The sequence below is a fragment of the Anas platyrhynchos genome, chromosome 12, assembly GCF_047663525.1.
Source record: "Anas platyrhynchos isolate ZD024472 breed Pekin duck chromosome 12, IASCAAS_PekinDuck_T2T, whole genome shotgun sequence".
NCBI classification, from domain to species: Eukaryota; Metazoa; Chordata; class Aves; order Anseriformes; family Anatidae; genus Anas; species Anas platyrhynchos.
Genome location: NC_092598.1, coordinates 21,429,799 through 21,454,637, shown reverse-complemented (window position 1 = coordinate 21,454,637; position 24,839 = coordinate 21,429,799). Strand labels below are relative to the sequence as shown.

At 39.0% G+C, this 24,839-nt stretch overlaps 3 protein-coding genes across 9 annotated transcripts in view; 1 reads left to right on the top strand and 2 right to left on the bottom strand.

Moving 5' to 3' along the window:
* RGS9BP (regulator of G protein signaling 9 binding protein) lies at positions 1–4,302 on the bottom strand. The gene has a single exon (XM_005020244.5). It carries the CDS (start codon positions 4,020–4,022, stop codon positions 3,309–3,311), a length of 714 nt encoding a protein of 237 aa, XP_005020301.1. The 5' UTR covers positions 4,023–4,302; the 3' UTR covers positions 1–3,308.
* Positions 4,303–4,312: 10 nt separating this feature from the next.
* ANKRD27 (ankyrin repeat domain 27) overlaps positions 4,313–24,839 on the top strand; it is a 42,602-nt gene continuing 22,075 nt past the window's right edge. For 2 of the 6 annotated variants that reach the window (XM_027466817.3, XM_027466819.3), the window contains exons 1-12: positions 4,446–4,464; positions 13,358–13,488; positions 15,702–15,812; positions 16,884–17,040; positions 18,528–18,682; positions 18,994–19,053; positions 19,147–19,200; positions 19,285–19,350; positions 19,425–19,501; positions 19,878–19,999; positions 20,870–20,948; positions 21,780–21,912. In XM_027466817.3, the coding sequence (XP_027322618.1) occupies positions 13,387–13,488; positions 15,702–15,812; positions 16,884–17,040; positions 18,528–18,682; positions 18,994–19,053; positions 19,147–19,200; positions 19,285–19,350; positions 19,425–19,501; positions 19,878–19,999; positions 20,870–20,948; positions 21,780–21,912 (1,116 nt within the window). In that variant the 5' untranslated portion in view covers positions 4,446–4,464; positions 13,358–13,386. Of the gene's footprint in view, positions 4,465–6,967; positions 7,160–10,168; positions 10,647–13,357; positions 13,489–15,701; positions 15,813–16,883; positions 17,041–18,527; positions 18,683–18,993; positions 19,054–19,146; positions 19,201–19,284; positions 19,351–19,424; positions 19,502–19,877; positions 20,000–20,869; positions 20,949–21,779; positions 21,913–24,839 lie in introns of those variants that run through there. The other 4 variants (XM_027466814.3, XM_027466815.3, XM_027466813.3 and 1 more) reach the window with 4 other exon arrangements.
* The window catches only part of PDCD5 (programmed cell death 5), a 38,321-nt gene continuing 28,771 nt past the window's right edge, over positions 15,290–24,839 (bottom strand). The window contains exons 6-7 of one of the 2 annotated variants that reach the window (XM_027466826.3): positions 16,695–16,797; positions 15,290–15,445 (exon numbers count right to left, since the gene is read on the bottom strand). In XM_027466826.3, the coding sequence (XP_027322627.1) occupies positions 15,381–15,445; positions 16,695–16,797 (168 nt within the window). In that variant the 3' untranslated portion in view covers positions 15,290–15,380. Of the gene's footprint in view, positions 15,446–16,569; positions 16,798–24,839 lie in introns of those variants that run through there. The other variant, XM_027466825.3, reaches the window with a different exon arrangement.

Genomic DNA, 24,839 nt, shown 5'->3' with positions numbered 1-24,839 from the left:
TAAGCTACAAGAATGTACTTTATTTTAAGTTAAATGGTGACAGTAACAAGTTTTATTCAAAGTGTAGAAAATACCACCCATGCACAGGCAAAAAAAAACAAACAAAAAAACCCACAAAGTAATTCATGTCAGTAATAAGATTTTAGTATATAGCAAAGTTAACATATGTATCCTATAAATAAGGACAAAAGAACCGGAGTAAGATTCAAATTAAGCAACCAGCATCTTCTTTTGTAGTGAAAACACAGTATCATTCTCGTTCACTGTTCAGCACCGGAGTATCTGTATTCTCATCATGCTAAATATAGAGTATTTTGAAGTTTGACTTCACATTATTCACTTACAAAAACAGCATTTCTAGTCTCCTTCCAGTTGCATTCCAGTGGGGAAAAATCTAAGGCTGTGAATCTAGCACATTTCTTTTCTTCTTAGTTTAAAAGAAACATAAATATCTTTGAGCAGTAGTGGCTTCATATGATTTTGATTTTTTGTCCTCTAGTGCCTGAACCCTGTCACATTGAATGTACACTTGTATCAAGTGTGTATCAAGTGCGTTTTTTTATTATTAGTAAATTAATAGCAGGAATACTATCCACTTAGATGGTGCCAATCCTCTGTTACAATTCTACTTCATCTTTTAATTTCACATAGCTGAAATATGAGATAATACAGATTTTTAGGAACAAATTTATGATGAATAAATCCACAATCAGCTTTGTCTAAAGATTTGAAAATACAATATTTTTCCAAGGTTCAATCCTTTAAATATTAATCATGTGCATACTCAAATGAAGTACAACTTGCATAATTATAGGCTACTTATATGAAGTCTTTGGGTCCTGTATTACTCAAGATCCTCCCCACCCCAAAATGCCATGGACTGAAAATTTACAACTTCTGAACTCACTGAGTCTTGCTTTTGAAGATTATATTACCTAGTCTTAAAAACAGCTCTACAAAAATAGCCATTTTAAAACAGTATACCCACTTTAGGATACCAAAATACAAGATAATCAATGCTGTAGATATTACCATTTACTTATCCACCAGAAACTAGACTTGCATTACTTGGATTTTCAGAAATGTTGTTAAATGATCTGATTTCAAAAGGAATATAAGCTTTTCAAGAAGTGCAGAATAAAGTCCAACTTCTGATCCACCTGCATGTAAACTAAGTAACAGGAGAGTGCAAAGAGTGAAAATATCCATGAATCCTTAGTGACTAGTGGTGGCAGTCAAAATTTGTACATTCTCCTGCAGCTTTTGCTATTTTCCATAAACATGTTTACTCAATATTATTGTGAAGGAGATCTTGACATTTAAATCAACACACAGCTTTTACATCTAGTCTATGTCTAGACAGACTAAAGCAGTAGCACTGATAGAAACAGACTTGCCTGGTAAGAGTGCTGCTGGGGATCTCTAAGAACCTAAGTTAGCTATTTACAAAACGCATCCTATGGAATGAATGAAATACATAAAAAAAAAATGTGGAGTTTTACAAAACCGTGGATTTCCACGAGAAGAAGGTTTAGACTGGATCAATGTGCAAAACTCACATTATCCTTCACAGAAATGATAGTCATTAGCCTTTAAATCAGGCCTCTATTTCACATTCTTTTTTCTCACCTGCAAGTGACTAGATTCAAATTTGTTACTTGCCTTTTCTGCACAAATACAATTCTCTTAAGTTCTAAAAACTTAACTGGTGCAGTTTTTAATATTGGTTAGTTCTCAACTCAAAAAGATCAGCTGTTCGCAAGTGTTGACAACATAATTTTATTTAACAAACCTACAGATTATTGTCTAGTAACATCACCAGACACATCTGATTGTTACTTTTTGATAATGTGCCCATAATAGTCAGCGCGGCAGAGTAATTATCTATTAAAGCCCCCACGTCTTCGGGTCCTTTATTTGCCTGTGGAGTTTGGAATTGATAGTGTGTATTTAGATGAACAGAACAAATCTCCTTAGGTTACATAATAAAGGAACACAACACATGGGTCTTTTTTCAAGACAATAATAGAGCTTCTCTGCAAAGTTAGTATCCCCCCCAGTTCTACATTTCATCACTGACAATTTTTAGGTAAGCATTGGAAAAGTTTTCTGCTGCTCTTGCATTTATCCCCCAAACCTGTAGTGCATTAAATGGGACCAATTATGGGTCCAATCCTACAGACTTCCTCTTTCCCACATGATTAATCAGACATGAATGAAATGTGAAACCAAGACTTCTTGTTTTAGCTTTGTCTGTATTTCTGCAAAGAACTCAAAGGTTTTGTGGAAATGTGACTGTACATACAAAGGGAAAAATCCCTGCCCGTCAATGTAAGAGAGAATCTCTTTTGGGACGATTAGAAAGGTCTGCTTTAGCTCTACATCATTTTTGTTTGCCAGACTACTTTCAAAAATTATTGCATCTGTTGTGGGTGGATTCACTGCTCCTGTCCTCATAGTTAACTGTGATGTTCAGACAGTTTCATTCTACAGAAAGAATCTGAAACAGTGGCAGGAATTAGACTTTCTGCAGGGGAAGATAAAATCATGATAAACATGGAATAGAACCATGAGGCTTGCTGGTATTTTTCTGAACATGCAACTCTCCCTTTTTCCTCTCTGGATGTGGAAAGCCACTAGTCATTAGTGTGCGCTGTGCCAACCCACGTAACTGGGTTCTGTACAATGCAGTCTAAATCTCCCATCAGTATTTTCTGAACATTGCTTGTTTTGTTTTCTCAGTCCTCCTCCTCGCCTTCTCTTTCCCTAATCATTAACTTATCCAGAATAGACACTTACATTCATTTATTGGGGTTTTCATCCTTCCCCTTTCGTCCACTGAAATAATATCTTGCGTATTTGATGAAAAAAATCTCATTGCATTCTATTTACTTTGTTAGCCTCCAAATTTGTGTTACTCCCAAATACTGTAAACAGTGAGCAGCAGCAAACAGCAGAGCCTATTCGGGAACAAAAAGTACATGCTTCTGAGACTAGTTATCTATTAATAGCAGACAAATCCCTGTTACAGCCAGTAGTGATAATACCCTGATACTTCGTAGTTAACTGTTACAAGTCCAGCAAACGAATACATCCTATTTGCAGGCTGATTTAGATCTGTTTTCTTCAAAAAGCACGCAGAAAGAAACTGTGCATTTTAGGATTTTGAGAGGCAAAAGTTTTGCTTTATTTTTTCAAGTGTTAGGTTTCAATTCTCAGCTCACCCGGGTGACCCGTTTTGAGAAGATGTGAGGCATGAAGCGCTTCACAGGCAGCCATGGGGGCTGCTTGTCAGAGCCTGCACCAGCCTAAGAGAGCTTTACCACGCACACTGCCAGGACAATGGCAATAATGAGGACAGCGGAGAAAATAATCCCAGCTAGAATTTTGCTGATATCACAGAAGGATTTATTTTCCTCCACAGAGATCATGCCAATAGAAGATGCGCCCATGCTGATGGTGGATTTGAGTTCAGCCCCAGGGTCTTGCTTAGCCTCTACCGTCCACTGAGGGACACTGACCTTCATTTCCATCTCATACATCATTTCTCCTACCTGATTGATTTCGTTTTCTAGGTCTTTCAAATCCACCACATCTATATTGTGCTCAGCCTCATATTTCATGTTCTGGATGCTCATCGCCCTAGCGGCCACGCCAGAGGTTCCCCCGCTCATGCCCGTTTGTATCAGGTGCTTTTTGGGGACGTTCAGCGGGAACTCGTGGCCCAGCTCCAGGGCCCTCCTCATGTCGATCTCCAGGATCTCTAGGCACGTGGAGAAAATCACCCATAGCCTCTCGAACTCGGCTTTGTCCTCCTTACTCACACTTTTGTCCTTCAGGACCGCGGTCAGCTTGTTCCTGTTGGCCACCGCCAGCTCCTGGGCTTTTTGCCGGGTTTTCTTGAGCTCTTCGCGCAGGTTCTGCGAGTCCGAGGTGCCGCCGATGGTCAGCACCATGTGCCGGTAGCAGGCGGTCACCTTACTGAGCGCATCCAACAACGCCTTGCACTCCTCCTTCACCATGGCTCCGCCGCCCTCACCCGCTGCCGGGACCGGGACCGGGCAGCTGCCGGAGCCCGGCACTACCAGGCATGGCGAGGGGCGGCTCCCTCGCGCCCTCCTCCGGATCCCCTTACGGCTCCTCAGGCGCCTCCGGGAGTCGGGGAAGCGGGCAGCATCGCTCCCTGCCCGCTACCGCCGGCGTGCAGTGGGACCAGGCCGCCTCATCCCGCCTATGAAAGGAAAAGCCAAAGCTCCGGAGGACGACCGGCGGCTGTCTCATCACATGGCGCGGCGCAGGGAACGCCCGCGGCCTGCTGGGCCCGGCCCTATAAGCCCTCACAGACTCCGCCTCCGGAGGCTCCGACTCCGAGGCTGCCCGCCCGCTTCCTCGTTCGCTCCCCGCCGCCCGGCCGTTGGCTTCGTGCGGCGTCGCCGCGCCGGGCCCGGCCCGCCCTGGATTCCGGTAGGGCTCGGCTGAGGCGCGCAGCGGCCGGGGGAGGGGGGCGGCCGGCGGCGGCGCTCCGAGTCTGGGCTGTTGGCGAGGCGGCGCCGCGCTCCGTGCCCGTAGCCCCCCCGGCCCTGCCGCTCCAGGAGCGGCCTGCGAGTCGCTCTGCGGCCGGGGGGGGTGCGGCGGCGTCCGCCGTGGCCTGCTCCAGGGCCGGAGTCTCCTCCCTCAGGAGGAAGAGGCGGTGGGAGAGCGCTGTACCCGTGCCCCAGGGCCCCAGTGGGTGACCACGGTTATCCCGCCGTTCCCAGGCTCACGGGGCGCTGCTGAAGTGGGGTTAACGCCAGTGCGGGCGGTGGTTTTGTGCTATGTGCGCTTCCCGCTTCCTGCCTTGCTTCGTGGTGTGTGCTTTGGGTATGCACGAGTGTCGCAGGTGCTTGAGGAAAAGAGTTTGCGTTGTTCTCGCCTCTTCTGTTTTTGTTTTTTTTTTTTTTGTTTTGAGAAGGCCGATAAGAAATGTGAGTATGCAGTCCAGAATGGCTGTGGATAGCTGGAGTCAAATAACCATATGCCAGAAGGGGTAGAAAACACTGAAGTTTCTTACCAGTGAAAATGATATTTCACAGACTGCCCTTGCACATATGTTGAAATTGTTACTGCAAAGAGCAGTGAGCTCTTGTGTGTTTATTGTACATCTGAGCCTTCTAGAACAACAAATATAACCGATGTTGAGCACTGCAGAGCAGATGAAATTATGTTGTCTTTATTATCCTTGATGTGCTTTTGCCAAAGCAGACTTCTGGAGAACTTTCTTGTCATAACATGTGCTACTACATGTGCCTTGATGATTGTGGCTAACAGAATGGTTTTCTGATGTGATAGTAACTTAAAAGATGTGAGAACTTATTTTTACAAGAAGGGGGAGTGTGACCCACTCCCATGTCATGCTGGTGTTGTGCGTGCTGTAGGCAAGATACTTGGCTGTGAGGAGCAGGCTCCAGGCAAACCAGCTTTAAGGTGCTGAGCCTGGTTTGGAGAGTCTGTCTAGACTACACTCTCTTCTGGATCTCAGTAGTTCTGGAAATCAGTTACTTGCTCCATTAACTTTTTGTTCTGCATTACTTTTGGACCTAGTTACAAGTCAGGTAGCTTCTGCTGCAGGTTTGCCACTTGTGGAAGAAGTTACCTTTTAACTTCCATGGTAGGCTGCCAAGTTACTACAGAATGTGTGCTGAGCAGCTCTCTGCCAATTTGTGTGTTGATAGTCAAGAAGTGATGAGTCAATAATGTCTGGCTCCTTGCTGGAATGAAGAAATACAAGATAATTTTGACCTTGTAAGTGAGGTCTTGTAATGGCTTAATTATTGTGAGGTGGAAGAAGGATTAGCTCTAATTTTGAATCTGGAGTCCTGTGTGACTTGTGTTAAATTTAATCCTAACTAAAGAATGCATTTGTGTAGTAGCCACATTCAAAGTCTGCTACACCTCACTGAAGCTGCTATTCATTGTAGCACACAAGGATCTTGGAGCTCAGTTTCTCTGAAAGTATCTGAGAAGGAAAAGGGATATTATTTCAGCCACTTGTGACTACTTAGAATTGCTGGTACCTTTTGGGTTTAATCTGTATCAGATAATACTCCTAAAGATGTATTGAAGCATTAGGTGGGAAGGAAGAGGCTGTTCTTGAGATTAGTTCTAAATTAAGTCCAGCTGTATGCATTTATCCAGTTCAGGTAGATTGTGGAAACTCCTAAAACTCAAGTTGTAGTTTGCCAGGCATGATGTTAAGAAAATCTAGATCTTGCTACTACTTTGATACAATGTGCTGACTAGCTGAAGTGTTGTCCTGGAAAAACTATTAGGAGCAGCATAATGAGTAGGAACAGAAATGTTCCTACTGGCTCTGTGGAAAGGCTTCCTTGCAGCAGACAATGATGACCATATTCTTCCTACTCCAGTGCTCTTAAATATTTGCAAGGTCTTCAGTGGTGCATCTTGAACACTACTACTTCTTTAATCCTATATCGTCACTGTAATAGACTGAAGCAGTATTTTAGGTAAATACAAGTCTGTTTTGTTTAAATGGCTCGTAAACTTTGTCTGATGGTGTTGCTTTTGGAATAAGCTCACAAACTGAATTCAGTTGTGCTCTGGTATGAGAAAGTTGAAAGCAAAAGCCATTGTGAGATAAGGAAAGAAAATAAGAATTGGATACAGTGAAAATGAATCTGGTTGTGTCTCATAACGCTGCAGCTTTCCTTTGACTAGTTTTCTTTTAAGCATTTTGCCAGTAATGTGTCTAGTAATGGTCTTTTTTTTTTTTCTCCCTAAGCTTCTAGCAGTGATAAGGTAAGACTATAGCTGGCCTGCAGCAACTTGGTTTTCCTATTGAGAAGTGCAGAAAATGGATTAAATTCATTAAATATGAACTGTATATGATATGCAGTTAACAGTGGTGGTCTATAATTCTGCGGTCAAGAAACATCATAAACTTCTGTGCCTCACATCCCTGTATGTTCAGTGTTCAGGCGCAAGTACACAGGCTGGGGAATTCTACCACTGTCTTGCCTCAGGAACTAAAGGATCAAAATAACTGGCCTAAGTAAAATACTGCTTATCCTCATACTTCATCTCAGCTTGTGTTTGTGCGGTCCATCCAGGTGACCCCCAAATAAACGTGTGTGCAAGCTGCAACCTCTACAAGTCTGATGAGGTAAATACAGTTCATTAATACTTGGAGGAAGCATCCATATTTGATAATGTTTTGGGAACTTTGTACCTTCTGTTATTTTTTTTTTTCCTGTAAACGTGTTCCTTTTTAATGTTTGTGGCTCACTGGTCAGCATTTTCTGCATTTTTTCCACAGCTTGTTTTTGAATAGCTCAGGCTTTCCTATTTGAGACTTAAATGCAGCTTTAGTAATGATAAGCCAGAGAAGGGATATGGGTGGTGGACTTGTAGCTATTCTAGTATATTTTTAAACCTGCTAGAATGAAGTATTGAGAATCTGGACTATTCTTTTGTGGAGAATGCAGCTTGTTCCTTAACGCTTGACTAACACTGAGCAAGATGATCTCCAAAATCAGGGTAGGTGGCTGGTTAAAAGCTCGCCTGGTAAAGGATGAGCTGCTCATAAAACAGGTTCCTTGGAGGAAAGAAATAGGTGATTTAAGAGTCAAGCCCGTGTGTTCTTTGGCCTCAAGTCTGAGGCAAATAAGGTTTCCACATCAAGCTATAGTGCAAATACACTGTTAAAATTGAAAGGGTGAACTTTAAGAATGAGCTCTGTTTTAGGTTACAGGAGGGGGATTCATAATGAAAAGCAGCATGAAGAACTGAAAGAAACCTGCTTGCATGGTGTTGCCCTGCTGCTGACAGATGCTGTAGGGTTGTGGGAGTCCTGTGTGAGAGTGTGGGGGCAGTGGTAGCAGAAGTGGTAGGAGAGACAGAGCTGCTAGACCCTAAAAAGGGAAGTGGTGTCTGCATGGGGAGGGGTGGGGCAGAGACAAAAAAATAAAGAGCTGGTGCTGGGAACTGGAGATGTTTTACCTTCCACTTGAAGAAAAATGTGACTGCGGGAGAGATGCTGAGAGAAAGGAGCACCTTCCTGTAATAACATTGTCCCCTCCTTCCCAGAACCTGTTGCATCACTGTCGCACTCAGTCTGGCATAACTAAACTTAATTTTTCCCTGTTTTTTAGGAAGCTTTGAGCTGACTGATGCAAATTCACTGCTCTATAGTCTGATAATTCAGAGGTGGTGTTCTGACTTACCTCACTTTCACAGACATCTCTATAAGCTGCAGCTGAATGTAAAGGAATAGAAGTTGTTTTTTTCCTCCCTAACTGGCCCTAGTAGTGAAATGAACAAGCCAAACAAAGCCTTGTGCTGTTCAACACCGAATCTGAAGTGTTTCTATACAGAATCCTTGGTTATGTTAAAAGTATTTTCTCTGTAGTGTGTTTTAGGTCCTTAATGGTATAGCAGGATATTCAGAAGAACTTAAGAACTGAGTAAATAGTGATATATAACTTGTAGGGTGTGGATGTGATGTAGCTGTCAAGTAAATGCAGTGGTATCTATGTTAATGACTATCTATTTCAAAATGCTTCTTAGAAGGATCTGAAGACTGATAGGTCTGTAAATGTACCTGACTTGAGCATCTCTGAAGGAAAAATCATCAGTGAGAAAATAAACTTTTGTAGTTAAGTCTTGCTTGTTGCTTTCAGTACCAAAGGTTGTAAGACTTTGTTTCCAGTCTTTTGGGAAAAAGTGACATGCTTGGATTCCATGGTGTATAGCACAAAGAATAGCTAAAGTTAAAAACAACAACAAACAAATAAACAAAATCAACATATATGTCATTAGAATTATCAGTCTATTCTTAACCTATAAAGGATTTGGCTGTTCTAAGGTTATGCTTTTTTTTTTTTTTGAGAGAGTAACATAATGCCCATTAGATTCTGTGATCAGCTAGCTTTTATTCTTCTAGCAATTTTTTTTTTTCTGTGCTTACAGGAATGAAGCCTCACATTTAAGTGATTCCATGTAAACATTCTGAGATTAGTACTTGTGTATTGCTTTACAGCTCAGCATGATAGAATTTAAGAAACTTAGTGTGTATGGCTTCTGACAATTTTTAATGGACTTTCACTTAAGCATTAAACAGTTCTGATAACGTATACATGGTTTTGTGCTTTTTTCTGCCCTCTTAATGTTAGTAAATCTAAAGCTGTCCAAGGTGCAACTAGAGGAATAAGTCTACCACCTGCCACTTCAGTGAAATTAGATTGAAGTTGGATGTTGTGTTCTGCCAACAAATCCTCAGTGGAGTGTTCTAATGCATTCCTAGAATTACTGCAATGCATTAACTGGTATTTTCATATGCACTTAACTTTTGAGGTGGAAAGAAATTTGACTTAATCTCAAAAATGCCTGAGTCAAAATTTGGGGAATCTAATGTATTCTTCTGATTCTGTGGACTTATTGAAGTGTAGCATAAAGGACTTGACTTTACTCTAATTACTTATATAGTATACAGCTTATACATCCCCATTTCTGCCTCTCCATCAAGAATGCTGTGGATAGGTGAAGAGGAGGTCCAGGTGAAGATAGCAACTGTTCAAGCTAATGAGCACTTTCTTTCCTTTTGCATACCCACACTATAATCGTATAATATAGCCATCCACTAATGTAGCACTGAGCAGATGAAGCACTAAGAGAGGGATATTCAGAAGTGATTCTCAAATCAGTATTTGTTTGTTTACTGGTACTTACTTGCTGCTGTGTGCAGCTTCACATGTTAAGCTAGTAGTTGAGTCTTCAAAGTCTGCCTCTGCTCAAGCTGAGTGACAAACGCTTGGATGAACTAAGAGTTAAGCTCCTTTATTGAGGTTATAGCATGCTGGTGGCATCTTAGTTGCATTACAGTAGCTAAAGTGCCAGAATTGAATGTTTCAATGCAGTTTCTTGTGACTTGACTTCTTTTTGGAGCTCTCAAGCACGATTCAACACAATTGTTCAACAGTTGCGTAGTGGAAGAAATACCTACCACTGAGTGTTTTAAAACTGGTTATATGTGGTAACTCATGAACTAGAACTGAAGATTGTTTCAAAATTACTGTGGTGATCTGTGAACTGAAACAGTTCTTCAGGTCTCTAAGTCTCTGAAGTTGAAGACTCTAGTCTCTTTTTTTTTTTTTTTTTTCAGGTGCAGGCAATGACTTAAGAGCTTTGTGAATCAAATAATTAGTTTCATAAGAGCAGGCTTTTCTCTGGGAGTTTCTCCACCCCTCAATACATCTCTTCCACCTGTTTTGTCAAGGTGTTAAATGTTGATCTTAATTTCTTCTTAGACAAAGCTTCTTGCTGTTTTTTGATAATGAGGTACAGGTTTCTAGATAAGGGAAGTTTATAGAAAGTGTTCATCTTTCCCCTTTTCTGCTATGGGAAGAACTCCTTGGACTTAAAGATCCATTAAGCTGAAAAACTGGCATTATAGCTACTGCGATTGGAAGCACTTGCACGGTTTTGCTTCTGCAGTCTGATACTCAGTTGCTTTTTTGTGTCAATGTGCTCTTCCGTCATCTCCTCTGCTGCCCAGTGCATGGCATCCAAATCATCTTTTTTCCCTGTGTAGAAGGTCTTGGCAGTCTCATCTACCACTTGACCAGATACTGAACATGAATTCACCAGTAAAGGTAGGTGAAGATGTGTTAGTGGGCTAACTATGTTAATAAAAGCTTGAGTTAGAAAGCTTGAGAGCATGTAATCCAGCCTCCTAGCCTCACTATATCCATATCACCTTTAGTAGAGGTTTGTCCAGCAGGTTCTTAAAGATTTACCATATCAGAGACTTGATTGCTTAGCAAAGCTATCTAAAACATGTTCACCTTCTTTTGAAAGGTGTTCCTGATCTGTAATCTGAGTCTCTTTACTTAGAGCTAAATAAAGAGACTGAAGAAACAGCTAAGGCCTGTTTCTTCAGATATGTTAAGAAAAAACTCTTATCTGCAGATATGGAAAAAAAAAGTTCTTTACTGAGACCTTGATGCACCTGGGGATTTTTTTTAACCTATTTCATGCAGTTTCTTCACCATAAGGAACATGTCTCAGATCCTGCTTCCAAGGCATCTTGCCTTTCTTGCTTAAGATTCTTCAGTCAGTTCCATCTCCCTTGAAGTGTAGCACCCAAAAAAGAGCACAGGATTCTGAAGTAAGTCTTGTCACAGTAGACTATTTTGTGGGCTGTGCGTGTGTTTATACAGCCCTTTGCAGTGTTCAACTTGTTTGTAAGAAGTTGATGCTGATTCATGTTTGGACTCCAACCTGTAGTCATTTATGGCCTGTTGCCTAGCCTGTTGTTCAGAGAAATGTTTTCCATAGCTGATGAGTACTGCTTAGTGAAGTCTGTCTTATCACACACCTGTGGAGTATCAGTGCTGAGATGTCTGTGTTCCTGCAGCAGACCTGCTGCTGTGCTGCATTGCCTTTCTTTCTTCCCACACCGCTGGTCTAGGAACTTGCCTTGCAGCTGCCTGATGGAAGTGTTTACAGCAATCAGCTGTGGAATTGCTAGAGATAATACTGTTGACCCGTGTGCTGCAATAGGACAGACCTTGTATGAAGCTGTACTTTTACAGGGCTGGATGTCTTTTACTTGCTGAACTTAGCTAGTCTTCTGAAGGTGTCAAAGGATAATCCTTTTCTCTCCAATCCTCTAAGTAAACTTCAAAGCTGTGTTCCAAAATGGTTTTGGGACTGCTAACTTAATATTCTTCCACAGAAGCTCTTACTGTTATTATTTTTTGAAAGTGGATGAACTATTTTGTTTAGAACTTCACAGGAAAACTTTGCTTGAGGCAGTTATCTGCCACTGCCAGACTTCAGTGGTTCATGCTGTGGTTATCCAGGCTGTAACTGCTGATAACTTCACAGTGGAAATTGCATGCAGGCTTATCTGATCATGTTTGTGTTGAGTTCTCTTTGTGCATAATTATAAGGAACCTTCAGACTGTATGTAGATCAGTTAACAGACTGTGCATCAGGTAGCAGCACAGCTGAAACTGAAAGATTACAACCAATCCCACAGATTCTTAGATGTTTTTTTCTGCCCTATTAAACTGCCATGCAATGGTTTTGTGTCTCTTTCCTGATCTATGGAGAAGGATGTGGTTTTTGGTACAAGTGCAGCATGAGGTAGTCAATATTACAAACACAACAGAATAAGCATTAGAAGCTCACACTGAGCAAGTAACATGTGAAGTATAACTCTGTTGAAGAAAACAAGAAAATACTAATTGTCTAAGGATGACCTGCTCAAATTAAAGTTTTCTTGCTCTTCTCACCTATTCCTAGAACATACAGGTGAAATTGCAGGAGGAAATCATCCAATTTCTGTTCCTTGACTCCAGGGGGAAACATACAGACTACTTAAGCACTTGTAAACCTGTTAATCTCCATTCTTCTGAAGAAAATAATTTTGAAGTTAGTCCAGAAAAGTCCTATTAGGATTTTTCTTGCCCTTGTGTCTAGGACATAGTTTTTATTGAGAATTAAAATTGAGGAAGTAAACAAAGGGTTTAGTGCCTCTAGAAGTCATCTTTGCCCTGTGGCTCACCTACTGGTAGCTCTTCCAGTGCCTAGAGATTTGGTTTTCTGTCTCCAGGCACTTTTGTTTACTGTTCTGACAGATTTTGTGTCAGACTCACTTCAGATCATTGAGACCTTTTTCATGGGAGTGGAATTGCCCACAAACATCTGTTTTCATGGTGTCTTTTAAATTATGACTTGGATATTCATATTTTCTTGTTGTACTTTTTTCCTATAAGTTCCCCTGAAAAGTTGAATATTCATTTTACACAAATTCCTTTTATGCTGTCTGGGTGTCTCATTGATCTGTGAGACAGTAATCCTCACGTAGGTAAGTCTTATGACTGAAATGAGCTTATTGTGGAAGCATCAGTGTCCTGTGATGCAGTCTAATCTGCTACAAAGGAGCAGTCAATTCAATTGAGGGTTGTTTTTCAAATTCAATTCTGGGTTGTTTTAGAAATTAGCAGTACAAGTTTCCTAGTGTATCAAAGTGGTAATAATGTAGATCTAAACTTCTGTAAGCTTTGTCTAAACATATCACATGCTGTTACTTTTCTTTCCTGAAAGGGGTAAGAAAACATTACAAGGATAGCTGTGTAAAAGGAAATTTTTGTGAAAACTTCTTTCCTAATAACTTATGTGTGACTGTAGTTACATTCATGTTAAGCATGCCATGCACAGTCCACATTAAGACCTGAAACTGCTTTTTTCTGTTTGGACAAGGAATCAAACTGCTCATGTGGTATTTCTGTATATTGTACTTTCACAGATACCGTGTATGATGTATTAACCATTCTCTATATGCCATTCTTTTAAGAAAATTTCCTTGGAATATCTGAAGTCCATATGGCTATGTATGATGAAGATATCTTGAAAAATCCCTTTTATTTGGCCATTCAGAAGCGTCATCCTGATCTCTGTACTAAAGTTGCAGAGCTCCATGGTATTGTAAGTATACAGTGTATTTGAAAGTTGCTTAATAAATAGTAGTGATACGCATTTAAATCATGTCTCCTAAGACTCATAAATGATCAGTGCAAGCCTACCTGCTAACAACATGCTTATGGACCTCCCAATAAATGCATGGTAGTAAAAGATGGAAGTGTGTACTGTTTCTAAACTTCACACAAAACTATTTTTCTTTGATATGAACAGAGTTACGTGTCCTTCTACTTGCTTGTAAAGCTTAAGGTAAGATTGACCACCTGAAATTGTTAGTGGACAGACAATCGCTTGTTTTTGACAGCATTTCACATAGCAAAACAAAGCTAACAAACTGAGCTGGAATAAAAAAAAAAAATGCAGTCCTTTAAGAAGCTTGATTTGAATATTCTGCAGTAAGTCTTGATCCAAATAACCCATTCCAAATGGAATATATATATTTATATTTGGAATAAATATTATATATATAAAATATATATATAATAAATAATAAATATTATTTATTGCTACCCCCATTTTATTGCTACGAGATTATAAATTTAAGTCTTAATTGGATAGGGCTTTCTCAATTTTTATTACCAAGGTGGTGTAGATTAGCAGAAATGCTAAAATCTGTTCACTGGTCTTGTCTGTATGCTGTTATCAAATATCCTTGACATCCTTATCCTAATCTTATCCTTAATTCTTTGTGTTAACTGTACTACAGGTTCGTATGAACTTGCTAGCTTTTAGTGGGTACGGCTATTGCAGTGTTCATATGTAGAACAAGCGTATTTCTATAAATACTTACTGAAATTGAATATAGTGATTTGTATAGGTTAAGAAGAATACAGGGGAATATGAACAATGAATGGTTGAGCACTTAACTTGTTAAGGCAAGAATCTGTCAAATATTTGCAGAACTCAGATGAGCAATTAATATTCAAAAATAGTCTCTGTTCTCAAGTCTGACCTCTTATGCTGGTGATTCTGGTACTGATAATGGCATTGTTGTACGTTGCTAGAATAAAAACATTTGTATTGAGTCATTGTCATTTCTGAAGGAAAAAAAGTATCTTATTTTAGGAGTAGAATTGTCTTGAAGACACTATTTCTGAAAGCATCCAAGTACAGGAAGAACGTTTGCTTCATGTTTGTTATCAGTGAGAGATCTTTACAGCGTGTATAATGTGTACCTTGTATTGAAGGGAACACCACTCTTCTGTTAGAGTACAGACTTCACGCTTCCTTCTCTTTTTTTCTAATTGCATTATACTTTCCTGTAATTAGAAAGTGCCCATCCAGTGCTATACTCCAAAGTACATAAGTTCCTCTGAGTGGAGAATAATGTGACTAAAAGAAAAATCCAAGACTGATTGGGTTAATAATAAGAATGTAGATTTTGCACTGAAGTCAAGAAGCTTAAGATAACATTAATTGCCAGCTAGTGGTAGTTATTTTGGTTACCTCAATAGACAATTGGTGAGTTCAGTCAGGCTCTATTATGAATAAATGCGTGTTACTATATTAAATCAGATGTGCATGTTACATTATGATTTAGTCATACTAAAGGTTAATGTGGCAAAAAGGACAAACTTTCAAAAAGGAATGAAGTTTTTAGTATCCTTTTGCGCTGTTCTGTGTTTCAAAACAGTCTAGTTCTGATCTGGTTATGCCTGAAATATCACTAAGAAATAAATTGGCAGTACCAACAGGTTGTTCAGGTTGAAAACTAGACTTGTGTAGTGTATGCAAATGTTAAAATGTGTCTTGTGTGCTAATTAAGAATGTGTCCATCTGCCAATCTTTTAGTTACAGTAGGCCCAAGTTGTTTTTTAACTTAGGTTTATTCTTCATTCGGATAATATTTCCTTTTAGTTTGAAAATATATTGCAATTTTACTAGCTGCCATGTTTAGATCATTCAGATGACTGGTGCAGGTAACTTATGTGGGATTTCATCTCCTTGTTTGCTTCAGTTCCATCTGTTCTCATTCAGATAAGTCAAAAAATTAAACTTTGTTAGCTGTATGTCTAAGAATGGCTTTTCCTTTCTATTAAAAAAAAAAACAAACACCTGAAAACAGCTCTCAGTTGCCACACTTGCTGGTAAATGTGTATAAGCCAGATTTAACTGCATGCCTCTAAAGGAGTGTAAAAGGCAAAAGCGATTAGGGTTTAGCTGGTGATGTCTTGTATTTGTCTGAGTTGTTTTTTGTTTTTTGTTTTTTTTTTCCCCAGGTATTAGTTCCATGCAAAGGAAGCCTTTCAAGCAACCGTATTTCTACCTGCCAGTTTGAATCCTATGTTTTGAGGCCACTAGAGGAAAATTTTCAGACCTTAAATGGAAAGGTAGTTCTGTTATGATATCTAAATGTGGCTTGGGGACACTCCAGGAAATGATTTGCTGCAGTTGTGACTGACAGTGTGAACTAATGGTTACAGGAGTTAGTGAGGAATTGTAGCTAACTTGCAAAAGAAGTATGCTGCCCATCTAAGCTGGTTCTAAGGTTTACATTGCTTTCTAGCAAAAGCTGTGTCTTGGCATGTACACAAGAGTAGTTGTCCTATTTAGATGGTGTTGCTGCCTCTCACTTTCAGCTTACTACTTTTTCAAGCTTGTCTGTGTTTTTTAGCAATTCAATCTTTGTGAACAAAATGGGTCATCCCCACTTGTGGCTGTTAGGAATTTTATTGCGAGGCAGAAAGACCATTATTACTAAGATAACTAAGTGATCTTTAGCTTTCAGGCAAATAGTAGCTTGCCTATACTGTACGCAGATTCAGGCTCACTAATGCTTAAGACAATTTGGATGGTATTGAGTTGTATCTGAGGCCTGATTGATTAATTCAATAAATAGAGTAGAGACTTATTCTAAAGACAAGGCATGATAACCAATGCTAGCACTGCATATGCTTTTAATGAATTTTTTTCACTTGTCATTTTTGCAATAGTCTGATTTTGCATTGGTTTGCAAGCAGTCATCTAGATCTTCCTACTGTAGATATTCACACTGGAATTGCTTTAGAAGATAAGCATGAAAAACGTAGACAAAGATATATGGTATTTTTCTGAAGCTGGGCTCTAGACTTCAAATATAAGTTGTTTTTTGTTTCCTTTCTACTAAAAGTGCTTTAAAAATCTGCAAATAGTCACTTTAGTTTGTAGGATGTCTGAAACCTCTTGTAATAGTGAGGTTGTAAGGAAAATGGATGTAAGCAAGGTTAAGCTACCTGTTGCAGGCTGAAGGAATTCCAGCTTCTGTCTACACAGCATGAGAATACAAAAAAATCTCAAATCTGTGGCTTTCTTGTCTTGCAAGATCCTCTTCTTTCCCTGAAAATATAATTAGGCAATGCAGAAATAAGTAATTATGATTTTTTTTCAGGAGCTTTACACTATCTTTTTTTTTGTTGTTTCAGGAGATCTTCATACAAGGAAACCTCATCGTTTTAGGAACTGGTTTTAGTCACCATATCTCAGTCCCTGTACTTTTTGAAGAAACATTTTACAATGAAAAAGAAGAGAGCTTTAGTATTTTGTGCATAGCTCATCCACTGGAAAAAACAGAAAGCTCAGGTATGTATTGAAGTGATGTCTTGTTTGCATGGTGAATAAATTAGTGTCTTTGTTTAATACATTTTCTTCATTCTGAAAAAGGCTGACTTGGTTGAAAGCTCCCAGTATTTACTAATGTGCTGATGTGGATGCTGGTATGTTGGTGGAAAGACATATGAAGTTGCTGCCAGCCATACTTAAGTCTACACATCCCGGTCTCCACAGTTAAAAAAAAAAAAGTGGAAAACCTGATCCAGCTGGGGTTTTTTTGCAGTGTTGACTGTGTAGTGTTGACTAATTAAAAGTAGTATTTAATCTCTTAAACGTGACATCTGTTTTCAGATGTAAGGTGGATGCACAAGACTAGATTGAAATAAACTTTCACAGTCACTGTAGTGTTTAAATGTTGTATTGCATAGCTACAAAGTAGTGCATCTGGTGACTGTCTCTCCCCATTATGTTGAATGTGTTACTTTTTGGCCTAACATTGAAAATCCTCTTGATGAGGCTGGAACACTATTTCCAAAGTCATTAAAGTTTTGAATGTATTAGGGTTTCATTGTGAAATTTTATAACAAATCTATGTTAGCTAATTAAAAGTAACTGAAGCTACTTAAAACACACTTTTTCTGAAATATAAGGATGTGATCTTAATACATAATGTCCATTTGAAATGAATAACGACAAAGTGAAGTGATGCCAGACAAGTGTGAAAACAGTACTGTGAGGGAAGTATTAAAGTTATTCTAGAGAAAATACCTGGAATACATATAGACTCAAACTGTAAATATTAATGCATGTATAAAAATATTCTTGTGGAGTTCCTTTTTTGGCTATTTAGTGTAGTTGTATAGCGGTCTTTCAGAAATGAGGTAATTTGTAATATTAAAGTAGTTTGAAATGAATGAGAGCTAAGCATGTTATTAGCTAGCCTTTGGTTGCAAATGAAGGGTTTGCCTAGAGAAATTTTTGTGGAAAAACAAAAAACAAAACACATGAATTTGAAGTGAGGGATCCAGTTGTGTTATTCAGAAGGAAAGGGGATTTGGTTTAATGTTTACATGGAGCGATTTTGCCCTCCCATTCAGAGAAAAGCTTTCAGAAAAGAACAGGTTATGTAAAAATCCAAGATGGGTTTTTTACAGCTTGCTTAGAACACAATGACTTCCTGCATGGGTATTCAGTCAATACGTTGCTGTGCTTTTCTTTCAGGCCTGGGCAATGCCGGTTGAGTTGTGTATGTAGCAATAAATTACCACACAGCAAAAAAGCACGCAAAATCAATTTTAGATATTCCGAACCAATGCTTGATGTAAAAGGCAAAAGAGCCAGCTCTAAATGTGGTTATTTAATTGCATTAAGTTCTCTTAGTTAACTGAAGGTGTTTTTAAAAGTATGTTAAGTTGAATTCATGTTTCATTGCACACAAGTTGGCTAGATATCTAGGGACAGAAAGTACTTTACCATGCTTACATATTCAATGAGTTAACTCTTGGGTTTTGTTTTAGGTGAATCTACAGCTTCATCAAATTTCTATTCTCTTAAAAATATTGAAGATGTTAGAGAATCCTTGGGAAGGCACTGTGAGAGATTTGATAAATACATAGCATCTTTCTACCGAACATTTAAAGAACATGAAAGGAAAAATCTCCGCCACTACATAGTCAGTATCTAGTTGCTCAATGTTTAATTTACTAAACATAATTCCTGTCACTGCTTTAGGTATCTTTGTCCTGAGATTTTCTGTGTCAATCTTCCAGAGTTGTGGGAAAGGTGGGAAGAGAGAAAATTTATAATTACAAATTACATCTTAACTGTCTGGTTAAGGCAGTTGTTCTAACTAAAAATCTTATCTTACTGTAGTTGATACTGTACACTTCTAAAGCAGGAGAAATTTCCTTTTTTTGCTTACTTATGCTCTGTTGCTTCAAGTCAGATTAACCCAAATCTAAAAGCCTTTTTTTTCCTCCTCAGGATTCTGTCAATGCGCTTTATACCAAATGTCTCCAGCATCTTTTAAGAGATTCACACTTGGTAAATACTTCATTTAATGCACAGTACATGGTGTTATGTAAGCAATCAACTGTCTAACTTTTGCCATTTTTTGTGGCTTTTTTTTTTTTTTAGAAGATGCTTGTAAAGCAAGAAGAGCAGATGAATATGATTAAACAAGCAGTTGAAGTAAGCTTCTGAAATTAAGGGAAATAATTGGCAAACTATTTTAACTGTTCCTTTCATGCTTAAACTACTGTTTTTTCCCCACAGATGTATATCCACCATGCTATTTATGATCTAGTCTTTAAATACGTGGGGACTATTGAGGCAAGTGAGGTGAGTTTCTTTGCTAAAGATTAGTTACATTAATTCAATGCATTTTAAAAACCTGTTGCCTTTCTGTTGATCAGGATGCTGCTTTCAACAAAATCACGAGGAGCCTTCAAGACCTCCAGCAAAAAGACATTGGAGTAAAGCCTGAGTTCAGGTGAGAGATGAGTGGATTTTTGAGCAGCCACTGGGATCTTATCTTAAATAGGTCTCAGGCAGGCCAAAAAGTGTAATCCTTCAGACAATAGCAGACTTATTTTTCTATTCATTTGAAATAAAAAAAAAAAATAAAGCTTTGCAATTCTTATTTTAATGCAGCTGTTGTGCTGATTTTTATCTCCTTTTCTTTTGTGTTCTTGTGCATGAAGTTGACTCTACAGGGTGCAAAAGTGCAAATGTACTTGGAGTGGGGATGGAAATTTTCTTAATGCCATTTCTCATTTCAGCCCTGAATAAGATCAAACTTCTGGTTTTGGACATCCTGCATAGGAACCGTGATGTATGCTAACAATTTATTTCAAATTATTTCATAGTTTTAATATACCACGCGCAAAACGAGAACTGGGTCAGCTGAACAAATGTACTTCCCCTCAACAGAAGCTACTTTGCCTACGAAAAGTGGTGCAAATTATTATGCAGTCTCCTAGCCAAAGAGGTCAGTAAATAGTGAATAAATAATTGATTTTAAGCTTTATTTTTCGTAACTAGTATGCACAAAGCACTTTGGTATGTAAACAGCTGTTTGAATTAGTCTCGTGGGCTAGCATTTAGATTGAGGTCTATTTCGCAGGTGTTCCAAAAAGCAAAATGGATGTGAGATAGATGCTTCTCCATGGTGTGAGATGAGATACTTGGTTAGGTGTGTGTTTTAGCTAGAGCATCTGAGAAGTTTGTACATGTTAGGACACTTTCTCATGTAGAAGAAATGAGGGTGATCCTTTTTAATGATCTAGCAGCGATGCTCAGTGTTTGTCTGTGCTCTGTGATAATCTTGAAATCAATACTGTTGAGATGCATCTTCTGCAGTGTGCACTATTGAGGGGGTGGTCAGACAGGCTTTCCGTCTGTTGTATTCAAAGTGCCACTGAATTCACAGAAATCATTCTGTGATAGGCTTGCCTTTCTGTGATGGACCTCCTAATCTGATATTTATTTCATCAAGCCTGGAAAGAGAAGATACTACTCCATTTACCTCTAGTAGTATTATCCTAAACTAGCGCTTCTTTGCAGCATCCTTTCCTTTCTTCAGGAAGACTCTTGGGATATGGAAAAGCATGTCAACTTAAAGGGTAGCATTTGTCATCACGAAATTTTGAGCTAGTGCTTTGTCTCCTCCTGTGTAGAAAGGAGGAAATGCTATTCAAATACTGCAACTGTATTTATTTTGGCTCCTGGCAGTCTATTTTGAAGGGAGATTGAGAACATACTTTTGAAAGGCTGCTTTGGTTACTTAATACACTCTCTACTAAGAGAGCTGATTCTTAATCTTAAGAGGCATGACTAATATGTAATTTCTTTCTTTTAGTTAACGTGGAAGCTGTGTGTGCAGATGATCTTCTCTCTGTTTTGCTTTATTTACTTGTAAAAACAGAAATCCCAAACTGGTATGTAACTTCTTTGGCTATATATAGCTCAATTGTATTTTACATAACAGTACTGTAGGGGCAAATGCTTCTGGATATTTAGTAACAACCTACCTAAAGTGTTAAAGGAGCTGCTGTAATGTTGTAAGCTATTTTTAGTAGGACAAACAGCAAAGATGTGTTAAATGTAATAGAATTAAGGGCCTCTCAGGAATTCTGGAAGTGCTGTCAGGAAGTGCTGTATGTTCTGATTCCCAGTCTAGAAAACAATTTTAATGGGAGGATCTTCCATTTACTTGATCTATGTATCCCATATAGACTTCATCTATGATGGAACTATAACCTTTATGCAAATTCTATGTGCCTGATACACTTTGTGTAGAGAAATAGTTTGAATGCTTAATTGCTTGCTTCTAGTTTATGCCCTTCTATTTATCTCACACCACTCCTAGGGAAAATCTTACTTAAACCTTTCATCTGTACCTGAACTGAGTTGTGTTGGTGTATCCCATATCTCAAATATTAGATTTTTTTCCTTTAAAATTTAGATATTTACACTGGTGCTTAAGATGCTTGAAACTTGTGATGTGCTCTCTTACCACTGTCCTTATCCCATCCTTCACGTACTTTATATCTAATTCTTAAATTTTTATTGGACAGTTAAAAGTAGTAGTGCTCTAATCCATTCACAAAGCTCAAAACAGCTATGGTTTTGCTAGCCTAACAATTTCTTTAGAAGCTTTTTCTTAACCTGCATTTACTGTCTGCCTGCACTGCCTAAGATGAGTTGTATTAAAGTATGTCTTGCTATAGTGACATCTTATCTTTAGGGGCTTTAACTTTTTATTTCAGGATGGCCAACTTGAGTTACATCAAGAACTTCAGGCTTTGCAGTTCAGTGAAGGATGAATTAGGATACTGTCTAACCTCAATTGAGGCTGCAATAGAATATATACGACAAGGCAACCTCTCTGACAGAACAACAGTAAGCTACTCTTAAAGACTGTTAAATGTGATTTTTGATAAGCTTGTTGGACTGCACCACTGTAGGGGTAAATTGGTCAAAAGAAGCAAACAGCTAATATGAGCTCCTTTTTTTCCCCACTTTAAGGAATTGGTTAGGAGGCAACTATACCTGAAGCAGAATCTAAAATATTTGAATGAATTCCTAGTCCTGTAGCAACACTTGTTCGCTGTCTACTCCTAGAGGAAGTAGTTAAATGTTAAGTTTGCCTCTTCATATGATCAGAAAAAAATGACAGACCTACTTTCAATAGCTGAATTTTCAACAAGCTTTTAATACCTCCTGTAGTTGTGGTTGTGAAAGCAATGCAGTACATCAGAGTAGGCATAGCTCAAGCTTACACACACTTTTTTTAATTTTAAAAAACCTGGCTAGCAGAATGGAGATTGCAGTGTAATGTAAAATTAGTAAATATTAATAGTGTCTAAATACCAAGTGTTTGCAGTGTAGATTACTCTGCACCAAGTTGATAGTTTAATGGAAGCGCAGGACTATGATATTAGGTGGTGCTTGAAGGTCAAGTTTGGCTCTTAGGGTTTCTAACGTAGCAGGGTTAGGAAGCTTGTGGATGCATAAGTTATTTGCTCCTGGGCAGCTAGACCTTCTGTTAATCAGGTCAAATTCCTGCAGGCCAATCAAGGATGATACTGATGTGACTTTAGAAACTTTTGTAATCTAAAAAGTTTTCTAAAAGTAATCTGAGAATCTAAAAGTTTTTGTAATCTTATTTATTAAAGGAATCCAGTCTTAACTACTCATATAAAAAACTACTATTGCAAAACTAGATTTTTGTGATCTGATGTGGAAATCAAAAGGAGTGAACTCAGAATTGGAATTAATTCAATATGTCTGTCTGCCCAACTGTGAAGCAGGGGCTGGCAACGGCTCAGTGTGCAGTGCTTGGGATGGGACAACATGGGACATAATCTTTAAAGAAAAAACACTTGTCATTTTAGTCTTCTGCTGGTGTGGGTTTTGTTCTTTTCTGGAATCTTTCCATTAACTTGTAATGCATGAGTTTTTGTACACAAAAAAAGGCACTTTTTGTGTGTAAAGAGACCGTAGTATTTCTTGTTTGTATGGTATTGAATTCTGATTAAGAAAAATATATGTTGGTTGAAAAGGAAAACCTGCCAGTCAACTTTGCTTCCTGCAGTCACTTGGCTGTCATTAATTATCAATGTACAAATAGCAATGCTGATGGTCTGGATGGAGAATTGAAGCCAAAGTAGAACTGTCTTCCACAAAAACATGAGCAAGTTGGAGAAAATAAACTACTTCCTGTGAAACGCCTGGTCTTATCCTTCTTTACATGGCTGAGGATAGCATTCTTTTTACTAGGATTGCTGTCTGACTATAGCTTCTTGATAAATGCTGCTGCCAAGTAAAATGGACTTATTTCTCTGGGAGGTGTTTGTCTTGAAATATGAGAGATGAAATATCTCTGTGCAGTTGACATAAGGGCAGTCTCATGCTGCTGTCTACCTGCTCTTATGAACAATAGAGTAGTGCAATGTTTTCCTCCATATCTCAGCAGGAAGAGCTCCAGTCTTGGGGTGCTAGTTTCCTGCTCTCTACTTTCAGTGAGTGTATAGGGAACAAACAACGTGAAAGGCAGAGTAAAGGAGGGGAGTTCCTGGGTGTGGCTTGAAGAGTAGATGGAAAAACAGCAGAACCCTGAAGACAAGGAAATGAGCGACCCTTTGCTCTCTAACACAGATGAAAAGGAAAGAGCTGCACTACCCTTTTCACTGGTGTAAATAGAAAGGGAGAAGGTGGCAGGCAATGAGGAGACAAACTAGGTAGCAGGTAGCTCCTTGACAGAAAGTGGGAAAGGGGAGTGAGGAGGGGGGAGAACACGGCAGGAACTTCTGATGGAATTGCTGTCCCTTCAGGGACTTACTAGTTGAGATACATCCTACTTCCTTTATCATATAGTAAAAGAGCTGCTTTGACCTTCAAGGGGCAGCAGTTGTCAGGTTGATGTCCCATGGCTTCTGTCTCCAGGTTGTGCTCGAAGGGGTTGTGGGATCTGAGCAGGAACATTGCTGTGCCCTTGGCCTTCATTACAGCCCCTCATGTGGCTACATTTAATTTCATAGATGGCTTCAGATGGAGCTTCTGGCCACTGAAGAATGCTTTTTTCCAATCCCTAAAGAAGCTAACTAACTACAGAAGGAGAACTCTGCAGGGAACTAATGTACCCTGTGGGATAATGGGCATATCACCTTCATGAAGTAAGCACTTGAAAACATGCTGAATTCCTTTACCCAAGATGATATGAATCTTGGAAAGACATTTTGGGTGGGGGTCAAGAGGAGGAGAGAAGTGTGTAACTGATGGCACAAGAGAACTCCATGTTATTTTCTGGTGCTTGTCAATTGCCAAATTTATTTAATGGGGTTCCAGTTAATGAGTATTGGATCCTTGTTAAATTTCTATGCACAGCTAATATGTAGCAAGACCTACCTCAGAAGGTTGAGGCAGGGAGCTGGTAAGAGCCATGCACTAGAAAATCAGTAGTATTTAGATTTTTTGCATAGAAAAAAGCTGTAGGTGGCCATGAAGTTGGAACTGAAGAAGTGCACATAGGAAAGATCAGGAGAGGAAGACTAACAAGCTAAGGATAATAAAGTTTTTGGGATGAGGAGTGGGAGATCCTTTTTGCAAGTCCTGAATTATCTGTAGAAATCATCTTGGATTAGGTCTGTGTGTAGATATACCCTTATAGGTACAAATCTTTTTTCTATTTATAGAAAATAGTGTTAGATAAAAAGCTCATTAATATTTGGCTGTATATCCAAATCTAGGTGATCAGATTTAAAATCTGTTGTACCAGAAAAAGTCCCATTCTAAGCAAATCCTTATGTAACTCCTGTAGTTGAAGT

What these genes read in the sequence shown, in the direction of transcription:
- RGS9BP (XM_005020244.5), bottom strand. Translation starts at nt 4,022, where the DNA reads ATGGTGAAGGAGGAGTGCAAGGCGTTGTTGGATGCGCTCAGTAAGGTG.